General features: G+C 53.1%; 1 protein-coding gene across 1 annotated transcript in view; it reads left to right on the top strand.

The window, feature by feature from the left end:
* The first annotated feature begins 296 nt into the window (after nucleotides 1–296).
* The window catches only part of COL27A1 (collagen type XXVII alpha 1 chain), a 155,383-nt gene continuing 138,745 nt past the window's right edge, over nucleotides 297–16,934 (top strand). The window contains exons 1-4 of the mRNA XM_064376659.1: nucleotides 297–384; nucleotides 777–1,051; nucleotides 5,152–5,227; nucleotides 9,387–11,152. Coding sequence (XP_064232729.1) covers nucleotides 297–384; nucleotides 777–1,051; nucleotides 5,152–5,227; nucleotides 9,387–11,152 — 2,205 coding nt within the window. The remainder of the gene's footprint in view (nucleotides 385–776; nucleotides 1,052–5,151; nucleotides 5,228–9,386; nucleotides 11,153–16,934) is intronic.

The following is a 16,934-nucleotide window of genomic DNA, read 5'->3' as shown; positions in this document are numbered from 1 at the left end:
CCTCAGCAGCCAGCAGCCTCCCGGTGGTCTCTGTCCCTTCTGAGCACACTCCCCCTGTATTTTTGCTCCTCCATCTCTGTCCAGGGACCCTCTTGATACCCACATGCCTGGCTTGGCTGTGCAGAATTCCATACCCGCTGGTGGCAGGGGACAGCTGCGAGACACTTACGGAATCATGTCGGTGGGAGGCAGGTGGCAACACAGGAGGGGCACAAGACTTGCCACAGACAGGCTCGAGTTTGAATCCTAACTCGCTTGGGTGAGCTACTCTGCTGCCTGTTTTTCTCTTCCACGGAATGGGCACCTTCATTCCCAGCTGGCTGGGTTTTGTGAGGATGAACAGGACCATGCTTGTAAAAGCCTTAGAACAGGGCCTGGCATGTAGTAAGTGCTCAATAAACAGCAGCTGGTATTTGTATTATTCCCTTCATGTTGAATGGGTATGTGAGTCAATGGGAAAGTTCTGGGCTGCATCCGTCCAGACGATGACCTGTCTGTGTTCCCATGGAGGAGGTGGAAGCTGTGAAGAAAGTCCAGGCATAGCCGTCTGGGTGCAGGGGGTCTTGCCCGTCCATGGAGGCAGGTGGGACGGGTCTCCACCCCTCTTGCTGTGCTGTAGTTCCAGCTAGCTCCCCTTTGAGCTTTTACCCCACAGTGAACAGCCTAGTGTCCATAGGGCCGCTTTGCTTATGTGTTTTTGTGTCCTGGGTCTCAGCTCAGAGCCCTCAGTGACTGTTCAAGCTGGTGTGGGTTTCCGAGATCCTGTGTGTTTCCAGGTAATAAGGATGGAAGAAAAACTATTGAAACAGCCTGCCGGTTCTGGCAGTGTAGTTACTCAGGAGCAGCCCTGTTTGGTGCACTGGCGGAAGGCCTTTTGCAGGGCATAGGAACACCTGGGCTTCCTCCTTGGAGGGCTGTGTGGCCAGATGATGCTTCCAAGGCTCCCTCCCTCGCGGCTCCCGTTTCGGCTGCCTACTGGCCTCCCTGGCCGCTGTACTCTGGTCTTCCCGACATTCTGGAGCCCTGGGTTCGCAGAGCCAAGGCCTACAAGGCAAGTGGTGAAAACAGAAGTCTGGAAGAACAAAGCCCTGAGCCAGCACAGGCACTAAACATGATTAGCAGTAGCCTAAACAGGATTGGAACGGGAGCAAAAGAATCGGCAGGGCCTCCCTCTGAGAGCCAACTTTCCAGGCCTGGAGCTTACTTAGATGGCTCGTCGGCTCCCTGGGTTGCATCTCTGTTCCTGCTGGTGAAGGCTGGGGCTCCGGTCTCTGGCAAGTAGGAAGTCCCTGCAAGTCTGCAATTTCTGTTCCATGGAGACAAGTCAAATGAAAGGACTATCTGTTAAGTCATGACTCGAAGAACTGTGTGATTTTGGGCAAGTAGCTTTCCCTCTCTGGGCCTCAATTACCCAACTTTTCAAAGAAGGGAGAGAGAGGGCTAGAATCTGACCCCTAGATGATCTTAAATGACCTTCTCCCACTCTGACATGCTCTATACTTGGGAAGTTTATGGGTCAAGGGCACACAGAATCCGTTTCCAAGAGGGTCAGCTGCATTTGTCAAGGAGAATGAATGGAGGTTGAATACTTTTGTAACAGGCCTTCAGGGCTGAAATCCTCAAGTTGGAAGCCACGGTGTCAGGAAGATTAATTGAAGAGAAGCTTCTGATTCCAAGTCTCCCAGGAGTCTTCCTTCTCCTGACTTTCAGGGTTTACAAAGAGTTCCCCCTAATTTACCCTCTAATTCTCTGTGAGTCGTCACTTTGGTACAGCTGCAGCCAGGAAAATCGAATGAGAAGGACATGTGTGGTTCCAGTGCTTTCTCTTCCCCACCCCCCACCTCACCATTCTTGGCTTTTCTTTTTTTTTTTTTTTTGGATGGATTCTTGTTCTGTCGCCAGGCTGGTGGGCAGTGGTGCGATCTCGGCTCACTGCAGCCTCCGCCTCCCAGTTTCCAGCTATTTTCCTGCCTCAGCCTCCCAAGTAGCTGGGACTACAGGCGCACGCCACCACGCACAGCTAATTTTTTGTGTTTTAGTAGAGATGGGGTTTCACCATGTTGGCCAGGATAGTCTCAATCTCCTGACCTCGTGATCCACCCACCTCGGCCTCCCAAAGTGCTGGGATTACAGGCGTGAGCCACGGCGCCTGGCCCCCACCTCGCCTTTCTTTATCAGTTTGGGAAACTTCCTAGGAAGGGTGGATGAGACATAATCCAATGAAGGACTCAAGGAGTGAGCCAGGTGCCAGACGAGAGCCAGGAAGAGGGGATGGAGGGAGATGGAGAGAAACTGGTGGGGTCACAGGAATGCAGGAAGGAAAGGGGTAGTCTCTCTTGAGGAAGCATTCACAGGAAAAGTGAGTTCTAAGTTTGGGGACAGCTGAATGACAGAAAGTACAGTCAACCTCTTTATTGCAGGACTTCTCAGAGCCTTTCGTGTACAGTTGTGCTCTCGGGATTGTCAACACTAGGATGCAGGGGACAGCTCTTCCCTAATGTATCTGGCCAGTTTCCTAGAAAGCATGTCCCTGGTGGATGTGGAAAATAGTACTAGTTATGAACCCAGATGCTGCCCAGGACGGAAGTACCTGCCTTCTCTGAGCCTCGGAGTTCTCCATTTGTCTAATTAAACAAAGCTGCCTTTGATTTCTTTCCAGGGCTGATGCTATTACCATTTGCTTCCAGTGAGCAATCGTGCCAGAAGGGTCGGCCCTGCCCTTCTCCCCAGGCAACCCCAGGGCAGCTTGACATTTGAACTTTAGTCGTTGTCCATGGTGAGCAGGGGGCCTGGCCCCATGCAAAAGGCATTCTCACAACAGTGGCAGCAGATTGGAGAGGATGAAGAGGAAGGACCAAGGATTATCTAGGAGCAATTCTGGAAAAAGTCAGAGCAGGGGAATTAAGCCTTTGGGAAGACACTTTTTAAAGTCTGAGTCCTGTAATACCAGGTAATATTCATTCATCTTATAAGAATATACTGGACACTTTCTATGTGCCTGCCCGGGGCTGGAAATAGAAGCGTGAACATGGCTGGCATGGTGGCACATGCCGGTAATCTCAGCTACTCGGGAGGCTAAGGTGGGAGGATAGCATGAGCCTAGGAGTTCAAGTCTAGCCTGGGCAACACTGTGAGACTCTGTCTCAAAAACAAAACAAACGAGAAAGATCGAATAAGACAGGTGTCCTTGCCCTTTAGAGACTTAGTCTAGACAGGGAAATAGGAGAACAGACGATGACCACACAGGTGATGGCTAGTGAGGCGTGTGCAGTGAGCTACAGGAGGTGGTATGTCTCCACACCCAGGCTGGGATCTCATGCGTGCGTAGGAACTGGCCAGGCAAAGGAGTGGTGTCTACGTGATGGGAGCAGCATGTGCAAGGGCCCAGAGCTGGGGAAGGCGTTCAGGGAGCATCACTGGCACCTGAGTGCTGTTTCAGCTGGTTTACCTTATGCTGCAAGTAACTGAAGACCCAACTCAAAATAGTTTAAATGATAAGGGGGGTTATTCCCATATCAAGAGGCCTCAAGGAAGAGCAGTACTAGGGCTGGTTAATTCAGCATCTCAACACTGTCATCAGACACCCACTATTTTTCTCTTCTGCCATCTCATGTACTCATGGGACTTGTTACCTCATGTGCACAAAATGGATGCAGCAGCACCAAGCAGTATGTCCTTACTCAACAACATATAGAGGCTCGAAGAAGACCTTCTCTGTCCCTTTGAAATGCTTTCCCAAGGTCCCTAATAGGCATCCCTCACCTCTCATTGGCACAGTTGGGTCATATATGCATGCCTAAATCAGTCACTGGGATGGCAAGTGGAATTCTCAGGATCAGCTTAGATTTATCCAGATTCAGATAGGATCCTCTAAGTCCATGCCTATGTGAGCAAGCAGGAAGGAGGGATGTCTGTGGGTATGTAATCACCGGTGTCTTTCCCTGTGCCCACAGTGACAGAAGCTGTCATCTAAGGTGCCCAGGGAGTCTGGGAAGAACGTGGGGTTCCAGTTATCAACCCTGGCAGACAGGTTTCCTAGATTACGTGATTCCACAGAAGCGCACCATCCTAGCTTTCTTCTTGGAAATTTTGCCCCGGCCTTAGTCCTCACCACCCGCCTGGCACCGCTCTCTTCCTGCGTCCCGGCCATCTCTGGCTGCGTGCCGCCCTCCCCTCTGCCCGCCTGGGGATCAGATACCGCCGCTGGCTTCAGGTGTCACTGGTGGCTGCTCGCACAGGAAGGTGAAGTTGGATCATTGCCTTTGCCTATCTTGGCAAGAGCCACGGAGCAGAGCTTTAACCCTTCCTGGCCCCAGAGTGTAGGGACAGCGTGGACTGTCTAGGGGAGTATTTTTGTGGCTGGCACGAGACTGAGCCCTTAACATGCGTAAGCTCATTGAGTCCTCATGCCCAGCCTGCAAGATAGGGAATATCAGCCAATGTTGCAGAAGATGAGACAGGCTCAGAGAGGCTGAGAGACTCATTCAGGGTCACACAGCTGATAAATGACAGGGCCAGGTTTGCACCTGGGTCTAACTCCCCCTTGTCCCCTCTGTTTTCTTTCTCCCACTTCCCATCAGGATAAAGCCAAGTCGGGAGCTGCCTTCGCATAGCACTGGTCGTGGTGAAGGGGTCTTCTCTCTCCTGCCCTGTGTGGGGATTGGTCTTCCAAGCAGACCAGCCTGGTCTTCCTGCTGACTTCACCCCTGGCTCTGCTGCCCATTGGCTGGAGTCTGGGGAAGGGTCTCAAGATCATGAGGCTGTCGTACAGATTGGGAGACTGAGGCCCAGAGAAGGGAAGGGGCTGGCCCCTGGTTGCCCAGTGAGTCAGCGTCGGATTTTGAGCTGGACCCTGGATCTTCCAGTGCCCAGGGCAGGGCTTCCTGTGTGCTGCTTCCTACCCGCTGACCTTGGCGAATCCACCTATGAAAAGCGAGGTTGTGTTTGTCCATGTAAGCAGGTCCTCCCTGAGAGGCTGTGCCTGGAGGCTGGGAAGCGTGGGCCGCCGCTCCTAGAGCCTGCGCTTGGCTTCCTGCCTCCCGTGGGCAGGACTGGGGTGAGACTGGGACTGGTGTCCACTCCCAGCTCCCCCGGCCGGATCCGGGCGTGAGGGGTGGAAGCTGATGCCACCTCTGCTTGTGTCTCCTGGTCTCTAGGGGGTTTCTCTTCTCCTGGATCTTAGTCTCGTTTGCCTGTCACCTGGCCTCCACCCAAGGAGCTCCTGAAGGTAATTCTCTCTTCTCTTTGTCCAGGGGGAGACAAAGGAGAACGGAAGGGGCTTGAGAACTTAGGGGTAGGAGATGGCCATGCCCTTAATTGGAACTCAATGCCTCAGTTTTCCCATCAGTAGAATGGAGATGATCATTGGCAAATTCTCTTTAGGCTTGAAAGCAGCACTATTGAAGTTTCTGTAAAGGGAAGGAAGTTTTTGTCAAAGGAAGGACTCAGTGCAGAAATGTGGAAGGGTGATGCTTGTGTTCCTTTCTGGGGCAAATGTGAGTAAGTTACCCTGGTTCAATAAGGCTCAGTTGGTCCCTGTCCGTCCCATGAGTGCTCTAAGAGCTGCTAGAAAAAGCATGAAGCATGAACTGTCATGGCCCAAGCCTGCGATCCCATCCTCCCCTTCCTGTGAGATTCTGCTGTTCCCTCCTATCCTGGAGGAGCTGTCCAGAGGGCCGGGGTGGCGGTGGGCTGGCTCCACATCTGCCCAGGGAAACTGAAACCTCTCCCACATCTGTTTGTCAAGCAGCCACATGCCGCTGAAAATAGCCGCCCTTCCCCCTCCTTCACGCCCAGCCCGTGTGCTGGGGCAGACAGCCCCGTGCATGCCGACAGTCCCTGTGGCCTGACCTGGCCACTCGGCAGGGATTGGGCCCCTGGGAGGGCAGGGCTGTGCCCGGAAGAGACTTCTGCTGCCCAGCAACGTTTTGTGCAAATGTCATATTTTCCAAGCTTGCTGTTTCCCCCACGAAGTAGGTGAACAGCTGTCCAGAGTCCTGAGTCAGGCACTGGGGCGGGGGGTTGGGGAGAGGTTGGAGCTGCGTGGAGCCAGGTTTATGTAATAAAGGGATCTTGCGGGGGCCAGCTGGCAGGATCCTTCTATCTTGGCGTTGGACTGAATTTATTCTCCTGTCCCCCATCTCTTCACCCTTAATGGGATTCTGGATGTGTCTCCACCCTGCTTTCCAACGAGCCTGGGAGGCCTCAGCCAGTATAGCATCATGGCTGAGCGCAAAGACCCTGGGGTCAGGTGGCCTGGGTTCAAACCTTGGCTGTGCCTTTTTCAAGCTGCAAGTTATTCCCTCTGACTCTTCTGAGCCCCATCTATAAAATGAGAATAATAAAGAGTACACGCTCCATAGATGGTTGAGAGAATCAAGTGAGATCATGCCTGTAAAGTACTTGGTATATAGTAAGTGCTCCATAAATATTAGTTTTTCTTAGTGGTGTTAATTAGTTACCTGAAAAGTTTGGGCAGGAACAGCCCTTTCCTGTGCCCTGCAGGACCCACAGTGGTCAGAGACTTATGGCAGCTCTGCGCTGGTCACCTTTGCCAGGTGTCAGGGTTTGGGGGTTTGCCCTTTAGCTGCAGCTGGAGACTGGCTGGTTGTCAGTTTAGAAACCCACCCAGTGGATAGGGGAAACCTCACCCATGCTGCCTGGCCCAGCCAATTGTGAGTCTCCTTGGGTGAGTGAAGGTTGGCCCTAAATTCCATGTGTGGGGAGGGATGTGAGTGGACCTGAAGGGCCCTCCAGGGGTTGTTGAGACAGGACTAGAGGAAGGGCCAGGTGGCTTCCTGCCCTTACGTCTTCCCCAACCAAATGGCTCCTCCCATTCTAAGTCCCAGTTTATAGTCAATAACAGTGAATAGTATTTCATGATAATAAGAGGGTTTCAGTAGTTAAAACATATAAGACACACCACTAAGAGAATCATTAAGCAGTAGTTTACTTTAGCTTAGAACCTGAGGACAGGCAGATGGGAGAAAGGATGAGAAGGAGGAGTTTGAAATGAAATGAAAGCCCTTGGGTCCTAAGGAAGAATAAGGGTCTTAAACTCAAGCCAACCTGAATCAGCAACACAGAGCTATAGAATTCTTAGACATTGTTAACACCCGTGCTATCTCAAGATCTGTCCCTTTTGTCTCATAGGCAGGGAATTGAGGTCCAAGTGTCAGTAAGAGACTCAAGCAGAGTTAATGTGGGGCTTGGGTGAAGATGATGGGGAAGATGACCATTTCATCCTCTTAACAACCCTATGGTGTAGGCACTCTTTATAGCCGTGTTTTACATTGGAGGGAACTGAGGCTCAGAGTCCAGGCATACTGCTGGTCTTCTCAGGCTCTAAATTTTGGCCTTCTGACTCCAGACTCTGCTATGGAATCGTTATAACATGCTGCCAGCACTCATGTTCTCAGTTTCCCCCAGGGGACTGTCCTTCTATTCATTCATCTACTTATTCATGTACCCATGCATTTATCTATCCATCAATCCATCCATCATCCATCCATTTATCTACTCTTTCATCCACCCATCCATCCATTTATCTATCCATTCTTCTATCCATCCGTCTACCAATTCACCTACCTATTCATGCATCCATTCATCCACCCACCTATCTAGCTAGCCATTATCCATCCATCCCCATCCATCTATTCATTCATCTATCCATCCCTTCATCTACTCATCCATCCCTTCATCCATTTATCCATGCATCCATCTATCTACCTACCTATTCATCTACTATCCATTTATCCATCCATCCATCTACCCTTTTACCCACCCATCCACCCATTCATCCACGTATCCATCCATCCATCCATCCACCCACCAATTCATCTACCTGTGAATCCATCCATCCATTCATCCACCCACTCATCCAGTCATTATCCATCCATCCATCTATCCATCCATCCATTCATCCACCCACCCATCCAGCCAGCCAGCCAGTCATTATCCATCCATCCATCAATCTATCCATTCATCCCTTCCATCTATCATCCATCCATGCATCCATCCACCTATCCATTTATCATCTATTTAGCCATCTATCCATTTCTCCATTCATCCATTTATTCATCCATCTATACATCCATCCATCTACCTATTCATCTACCTATCTATCCATTCATCCATCCATCCACTCTATCCATCCATCCATCCATCCATCCATCCATCCATCCATCCATCTCCTGGTTGTCAGCTGAGGGCCAAATGCCAAGTGTTGCATTCAGCCCCCAGCACAACCTTTGCAGGGAGTGATAGGGAGAGTGCATTCAGTACTCTTGCTGAGCTCAGGGGAAGGGCCCTGAGGACCTGACCCAGACTCAGAGTCCAGACGCAGCTTTTCCTTCCCTGCTGAGTCAGAGCTCAGGAGCCTGCTTCTGCCGACAATGGCAGCTCAGCTAACTGAAGGGGTCTAATGACCTGAGAGAGGAAAGATCAGGAAGCCTTTCCATAAACACTCTGGAAGCCCTCCTTTTGCTTTTACTCTGGCAAGCCCTGCTGACATAATTATTGGGCGGATGTGACCTGGCCAGACCACAGTCAGATGTCCACACACTTTGCCAGAGGACAGAGGTTGCAGGGGTGCCTTGATTACTTTCACTCCTCTCCCTCGAGCCCTGTGGGGAGGAGGAGGAGTCAGCAGAAATGCCATCACCCTTCTGATAGCAGATAGCAGCGCCTTAGCCTGCTAGAGACACCTCAGGAGGGGGAAGCAGAAGGGGTGGGTCTCTGAGGAGATGGTAAAACCAGTCAAATCCCTGGGACATCCTTACGAAGCTCTGGTGACAGATCTATTCCTGTCATCCTGGCCCCTCATTTATGGGACTGCTTCCTAGAGGAGGTGGCTTCCCAGGTAGAGAAAAAGGCGCATAACATGTCATGGTTGGGCAGCCTCTAACACTCTCAGCAACAGCATTTGGTGATTATCGTTATTTTCATATTAGTTATTATTTGAAAGTGCTTCTTTTGTACCAGGCACTTAAAAAAAATGTATTCACTCATGGAATGATTGCATCCTTCTGAGGTTGTTGGGACTATTACTATCCCATTTAACAGATGGGAAAACTGAGGCACTAAAGCCACAAGATTAGTCAGTATTAGAGCTAGGATTTGAACTCAGGAAGTTTGACTCCAGAGTCTGTTTTTAGCCTCAATATGCAAGATTTGTAGCCAGATAAGGGGTCACAATCCATGCCAGATGGTTCCAGCACTGCCCTCAGCCACCACCATGGGGCAGCCTTATTTTTAGATGAATGAACGAATGACCAGGTAGCTGTGGGTGGACTGTCCACACTGTCTGTGCCCCTTGAGGGGGCGGGGGTGGGCTGGGGCTGGAGCAGGCCCTGACTTCGTCCTCTCCCCTTTTCCCTCCCTCTCAGATGTGGATGTCCTCCAGCGGCTGGGCCTCAGCTGGACGAAGGCCGGGAGCCCTGCACCCCCGGGAGTCATTCCTTTCCAGTCGGGCTTCATCTTTACACAGCAGGCCCGGCTCCAGGCTCCCACGAGTGCCATCATTCCTGCCACCCTGGGCACAGAGCTGGCGCTGGTGCTGAGCCTCTGTTCCCACCGGGTGAACCATGCCTTCCTCTTCGCCGTCCGCAGCCGGAAGCACAAGCTGCAGCTGGGCCTGCAGTTCCTCCCCGGCAAGACGGTCGTCCACCTGGGGTCCCGGCGCTCGGTGGCCTTCGACCTCGACATGCACGACGGGCGCTGGCACCACCTGGCCCTCGAGCTCCGGGGCCGCACAGTCACTCTGGTGACGGCCTGCGGGCAGCGCCGGGTGCCTATCCTGCTACCTTTCCACAGGGACCCTGCACTCGACCCCGGGGGCTCCTTCCTCTTCGGGAAGATGAGCCCGCACGCAGTCCAGTTTGAAGGTGCTCTGTGCCAATTCAGTATCTATCCTGTGACGCAGGTCGCTCACAATTACTGTACCCACCTGAGGAAGCAGTGTGGACAGGCTGGCACGTACCAGTCCCCGCTGGGACCTCTCTTCCCCCAAGACTCCGGCAGATCTTTCACCTTCCAGTCCGACCTCGCCCTGCTAGGCCTGGAGAACTTGACCACTGCCACACCAGCCCTGGGGTCACGGCCAGCAGGCAGGGGACCCGGGGTGACTGTGGCGCCCACCAAGCCCCGAAGGACTAGCCCCACAAACCCTCACCAGCAGATTGTGGTGGGAGGCCCAGCCCAAACCCCACTGCCACCTGCCAAGCTGTCAGCCGGTAAGGCCCTTGCTCCCGCGCTCCCAGCCTCTCTTGCCGGCTCTACCAGAATGCCTCACCCTGCGGCCGCTCAACCATCACAGAAGATCACAGCCACCAAAATCCCCAAAAGCCTCCCTATCAAGCCTTCAGCCCCTTCTCCTTCAAGTGTCTCTGCCAGAAACTCCCGTCCTACCCAGAAAACGGCTCCATCTTCACTTACAAAGTCAACCCCACCCACTCAGAAGCAAGTGCCACCTACTTCCCGTCCAGTTCCTGCCAAAGTCTCCCGTCCCACAGAGAAGCCCATCCAGAGGAACCCGGGAATGCCCAGGCCCCCACTGCCCAGCACCCGGCCCCTACCTCCTGCTACCAGCTCCTCTAAAAAACACACTCCCACAGTAGTTCAGACTGAGGCCAAGATGACCAGCCGTGCCAGTAAGCCGGCCTCTGCCCGCACCAGCACCCACAAAACTCCCCCATCTACTGCTCTAGCCTCATCTCCTGCCCCTACTCCTGGTTCCACCAGGACTCCTCGGCCACCAGCCACGATGGTGCCTCCAACCTCGGGCACCAGTGCTCCCAGAACAGCACCTGCCGTCCCCACTCCTGGCTCAGCTCCCACCAGAAGCAAGAAGCCCACTGGATCGGAAGCCTCAAAGAAAGCTGGACCCAAGAGCAGCCCCCGGAAGCCCGTCCCCCTCAGACCTGGGAAGGCAGCCAGGGATGTCCCCTTGAGCGATGTGACAACCAGGCCTAGCCTCAGACAGTCCCAGCCCAGTCAGCAGACCACCCCAGTCCTGGTACTGGCCCCGGCGCAATTCCTGCCCTCCAGCCCCCGGCCCACGAGCAGTGGCTATTCGTTCTTCCACCTGGTGGGATCTACACCTTTCCCTCTGCTGATGGGGCCTCCGGGGCCCAAGGGAGACTGTGGTTTGCCGGTAAGACTGTGTGGGGTCTGCATGCTGCTTGGAGCTCTAGTAGGGGACTGGGGCATTGGTCAAGTGGTTGCTCCTGGTAAAGACAGGGGAAAAGGAGCAGCTTAGAGCAGGGAGCCAGTTATGGGCACATCCCTGGCTCCACCCAGGCCCCTGGCTCCTCTGGCTCTGCTAAATGCATCACTGCCCACCCTGCTCCAGATTCATAATCCACTGGGACAGACTCAAGTCTGGTGACTACGCCCAGGTGAAGAGCACCCCTGGGCTTTGGTTGGCCCAGGCCCAAGCCCATTCTTTGCTGACCCAACTGCAAAGGTCGAACGGCTTAAGGAAAGCCCGTGGCTGACTGGCCCCGATCGTGCAGTGAGTAAGCAGCTCCCAAAGCCCCGCTCTCCCAACGCATGGAGCCGGGGTCCTTATGGCCCGTCAGCTTGTCTGAGAGTCGCAGACGGAGGTCACACATGGGGAGCTCTGGATATGTTTGGTTTGGCACTTGCAGTGTTCTTTTTAAAAAATCCAATAAGTTACTAACATTTTAAAAATGTGAGAGATTTCTTATAAAAAAACTCAGCGACCAGCTTCTCTTGGAAAGTGGCACCCTGTTAGGACAAGCCGGCTCCTATCCGTGCTGGTCCCCACTTCTCCCGACTGAGTCTTCTGACCAGTCCTTTCCCTGTGTATGTTACCTGCCTGGCTGGTGCCTGCAGGGGTTTGATTTGTCACCCTCGGTAACAGCTGGGGACGTGGAAGGTCGGCATGACCAGAGGGAAGAGGAAGGGAGAAGAAAGAACACGATGTGCAGGAGATGGTCTCAGGGTCGATGTCTCAGGCTTGCCTGGGACCATCTCCAGGGGCAACGACCTTCCCACAGCTGGAGGCCAATTTCTCTGGGTGGGAAATGATGGGATGGCATTTCCAGAAGGCTTAGGGCTCTGCTTTGTTCTCCCGCCTTGGAGGTGACCACCGTGTGGTGATCTGTCTCTCTCCTTCCCGAACCCGGTTTTCCACTGGGCTCCGTATTTGAGGTTAGGGCTCCCTACAATGCGGAGACAGTGGCACATGCTGGGAATTCCCAGGCCTTCCAAACACACTTAATGAATTTTAATAATCATTAGGAATAATATTTATCCAGCCTGTCTCCATGGGGACCGAGAGTCCGCCTTTATTATAACCATATTGTAGAACTTATGGAAACTGTATGCATTGCTTTGGAATTATGTCAACGTTCTGCTCAAATCCTGTGTTCTGAAATTGGCAGCATAGAGAGTTGGGAGCCACCACTTCCTCGTGGAAAGAACGAGGAACGCTTTTCACCTCTCCAGGCAACCCAGGCCAGCTCTGGCACCAGGTGCCTTGGGCCCCAACAGCTCTGCTTCCCACACGGTGTGTGTGCTGGGCTTAATGGTGGTGAGGTCAAAAGGGGAACTGTCCCCACCTAACAGGACATGGCGAGGTCCATGGTCTCAACTCTGGCTGCACAGCACAACCCAGACGTGAGGAGGAGGAGGTCAGCCCTCCCCCCGCAAGAATGTGTGTGGCGTGGAGAGAAGCAGAGCGGGCCCAGGGCAGATTCTGTAGAATCTTGGGTCTGCTGTATGTCTGAGTCAAATACTTTTTCCCGGGGCTTAGGGCTCTGGGTCAGCAGGAAGGGAGGCCTCCTGCCAAATCTCTTTGAAAAAGAGGAGGCACTGAAGTGAACCTGGTCAGTCCGTGGATGCTTGGGGATGACTTAGTTAACTGTCCTCATTGGGCAGGTGAGGAAATTGCGCTTAGTGAGGGCCAGGATCTGCCCAAGGCCGGGCAGCTCAGAGGAGGCGGAGTTGAAATTTACATTCCAGACTCTACACCCAAGACGCGCACATTCCACCTCACTGCCCTGAGTGTCCACTCTCAGGCTTCGGGACTCAGATCTGGGGGACTGGGGGCTTCAGACAGGAGTTAGGTACTGCCCCTGGCCTCAGAGGAAGGGCTCAACATCTAAAAAATCTTTTTCTTCTTTTCTGTTTTTTAGAGTCAGGGTCTCACTCTATCACCCAGGCTGCTGCAGTGGTGTGATGGTAGCTTACTGCATCCTTAATCTCCCAGGCTCAAGCCATTCTCCTGCCTCAGCCTCCCAAGTAGCTGAGACTACAGGCCCGTGCCACCATGTTCAGCTAATTTTTTCACTTTTTTTGTAGAGTCTGGGTCTCACTATGTTGCCCAGGCTGGTCTTAAACTCCTGGCCTCAAGTGATTCTCCTGCCTCAGCCTCCCAGAGCACTAGATTTATGGGCTTAAGCCACTGTGCCTGGCCTAAAGAGTCTTCTGATTTGTTAACCCATCAAGTTTTTGAGCTACTTCCATATCCACGGCGTCTCCTTTAGGACCTCGTGGAAACTGGTTGTGGAGGGCAGGCTGTCTGTGTTCATCCCTGCCCCACAGGTGAGCCAACAGGTGTTGGAAATAGATAAAGGACTTGGCCAAAGGCACCCAGCGAGTTCCTGAAGGGGCTGGGATGCCGCCTGTGTTCCCTGACTTCTGGCCAGGGCCGAGCCTCTTTCTGCTCCTCCGGCCCTGACTACTGAGGACAAGGGGAATATATGAACCTGCCCAGGTGACATCCCTGCCTCAGACCCCATGCTATCTATCCCCTGTCCCCACCCTCTCCCAGCGTGGAACATATACTCACTTCAGGAGGAACCAGGAAGCTGGTAGAATCTTTGTTCACTGTGTAGCAGATGGCAACCTGGTCGCTTCTTCACCAGTTACCAGAATAATATAATGGAAGAGACCTCTTTGAATGATGATGAAATGAACTCTCATTCTTTCTGTCTTCTGCTGTCTTCCCTCAACCCCCATATACACCCAGGATCTTAGCCCAGCAGAGCAGAAGCTCCAGCTGCCCAGGAGAAGAGTCTGTCTTCCATCTGGGGGCATGTAGACCTGGGTTCAAATCCTGGCTCCCCCACTTTTAGCTCTCTGATTGATCCACGCTGAGCCTGTTTTTGTAGAATGTAAGATGATAGTAGCTCCCACCTGTGGTGGGGAGGGTGGCCTGAAAATGTGTCTAAATTTTATCTGCATATAAAACTGTAGAAGAGGCTGGGTGCAGTGGCTTATGCCTGTAATCCCAGCACTTTGGGAGGCCAAGGCAGGCGGGATCACTCTTTTCAAAAATACAATTAGCCAGGCATGCCTGTAATCCCACTTACTTGGGAGGCTGAGGTAGGAGAATCCCTTGAACCCAGGAAGCGGAGGTTGCAGTGAGCCGATATCGCACCACTGCACTCCAGCCTGGGCAACGCAGCGAGACTCTGAAACACACAAACAAACAAACAAAAAACTGCAGTAGAAATGAAGTCAGTTGGGCCATCTTGTCTAGTTTTGCTGAGTGACTTTGGGGAAGTTCCTCTCCCCAGGGCTCAGTCTCCCACTGATCCAGGGTGTTGGGAGAACTCTTCCCTTAGAAATGACTGTGGGACCATTCAGTGTCTGAGAAAGGGGCAGTCAGTGGCTGTGCCTGCATGCGTAAACCTGCTCCTCGCGGTTCAGGGCACGAGAGCAGCTGGCAGAGGCTGAGATAGAGTTCTGGGCCCAGGCCTGCCAGGAGCTGTAGCTGCTGAGTGAGGGAGCTCTGTGGGAGCCCCAGGAGGGGGGAGCATGGAAAAACTGAGCTTGGCCTCGGGTGAGTTGGGGCGGGGAGGCTGTGGTTCACAGCGCTGCACAGAAGCTGCACAGAAGCCCTACGCCTGAGAGGAGGCGGGTCAAGGCCTTATTTATTCACGATCAGGCCACTGGCATTTGCCCGCGCTTGCACTTTTTGCAAGTGTCCCCTCGGGAAGACCCAGCTAAGGGACTGGCCCACAGCATTCACTTCTGTGACTATCTGTGAAATGAATGGAAGAATTTGATCCTTATGATGAAATGCAGGTCGTCCTGACTCCCAGGCGGGGCTCCTTGAGGTTACCCAGAACTCTCCTGCAGGGAGATGAGGAGGTCATGTGGACTGCAAAAGCACGTAGGCTTTGGATGTGGGACGACCTGGGTTTGAACCATTCCCTTATCCAGCCATCCATTCAGTCTTTGCACAGTTGTTAACTGAATGTCCTCTGGATGCCTGGTGCCGTATGACCTTTGGCAAATCACTTAACCTCTCTAAGCCCCAGTTTCTGCCTCTGTACAGTGGGGATATGGTGCCACCCACCTTTCCAAGGTTGTGACATGGATTCAGTGAGAGGCGGGAGGTAAAGCACATATGAAGCCTGGGTCCTGGCAGATTGTCGCGGCTGTGATTGTGGACTGATGGTGGGCGCTGAGGTGGGGACATTGTGCACTGAGAACCAGGAGGGTCTGAACAGTCTCACATTTGCTGGAGAATTGTGCTATGAAAATACTAACCTGGAGTCGGTGGAACGGGGACAGCTTGGGAGCCTGAATGGTTAAGAATGGCATGACCCTTGTCAGCTAGACAGGAGGGGTTTTAGGGGAGGACTGCCCCCGTTTTTTAACCTCTGCACCTATGGCTTCAGAAGCCTCAAAGAAAGCTTGACTTGTTTTCATTTGCATTTTCACCCCAATAGCCCCTGCCCCCGCCACCCAGGGCATAGCTGGAGGGACGTCTCTTGATGTTTCTAGGGCTGTCATAGTTTTGGCCTTTAAAAATTGGGGCTAGACCTTGAGAAATTCTCCTCTTACACCACATCATTTGGAACCCAGGAGAATGCAGGGGTGTTTTGCTCTGCCTCTAGCATACCATGTTTGAGCACCTACTGTGTGCCAGCCCTTTGCTAAGCACTTTGCATGCTGTCGATCAGCTCCATGCAGGGCCCAGACTCGCTGGGGAGAGTTTAAGGGAAAGACTATTTATGGAGGGGTGGACAGCATCAAAGGAGCCAGCAGGGGCAGGTGAAACACACGGGGCCTGGAAACGGCAGGAAATTGTTAGCACGCCCAGACCAGAAGGTCCCAGGGAAGGGAAAGGTGTTCCCAGAACCCAGTGGGAATTAAAACCTTGAGCAGGGGTCTCCTGACAGAAGCAGGGGCCATGGGAGAACACAGCTACAGCCAAATTGTAGCACAGCAGAGAGGGCACAGGGAGACAAATCCCCGTCCTCCCTACCATGCAGTCTCTTGCTGGAGTCTCCGATTGGCTAAACCCAGCTGGAAGCCAGAGGTCAAGGAAGGTCGGAGTACAGTCTGCAGAAGTCAGCTTCCCAGGGCATGGCATGGATCTGGGGAGTAAATGGAGAAGGACCAGCAGGTACATGGCATCTCAGAATGTGGGTATTACATTCCCAATTCACAGCTGGACAAACTGAGGCCCAGAGGCCCAGGGAGGTGAGGTAACCTGCACTCAAGGCCATAGAGAGCTGTATTGATGCGGAGAAGTTCTGTTCTAGCAGGTCCTCCTAGAACAGAGGCTGGGGAAGTCTGGGTGCCATGTGGGAATTCTTAGGAATAATCATGAGCTCAGATAGTCAGAGATGGGAGGGCCCTTTGAGACCCCCTATCTACCCCCCACAGGTTACAGACACAGAGTAGAGGCCTAGAGATCAAAAGGACATTGCTCAGGGTCACGTGGTAGGTAGCAGCACAGCTAGGACTGGACTCTGGCGTCCCAAACCCCGGGCCTGTGACACCTCTCAGTGCTGACTGCCAGGGGCCATGCCAGCCAGCAATTACTTCTTTCTGCAGGGCTTAGCAGGCAGGCTCTTGCAGCTGGACACAAGGGTGGACTTGTTCCGTAGGATGGGGATCCCCTAGATCTGGCTGGTCAGAGGCCAGGACCCTGGGGGGAAGCTCCCAGG

This window comes from Aotus nancymaae, unplaced genomic scaffold (genome assembly GCF_030222135.1).
Source record: "Aotus nancymaae isolate 86718 unplaced genomic scaffold, 86718_ANA_hifiasm-v0.15.2.pri h1tg000003l, whole genome shotgun sequence".
Classification (NCBI taxonomy): Eukaryota; Metazoa; Chordata; class Mammalia; order Primates; family Aotidae; genus Aotus; species Aotus nancymaae.
The sequence above is the reverse complement of the archived record's forward strand: the minus strand, read 5'-3'. Positions and strand labels throughout refer to the sequence as shown.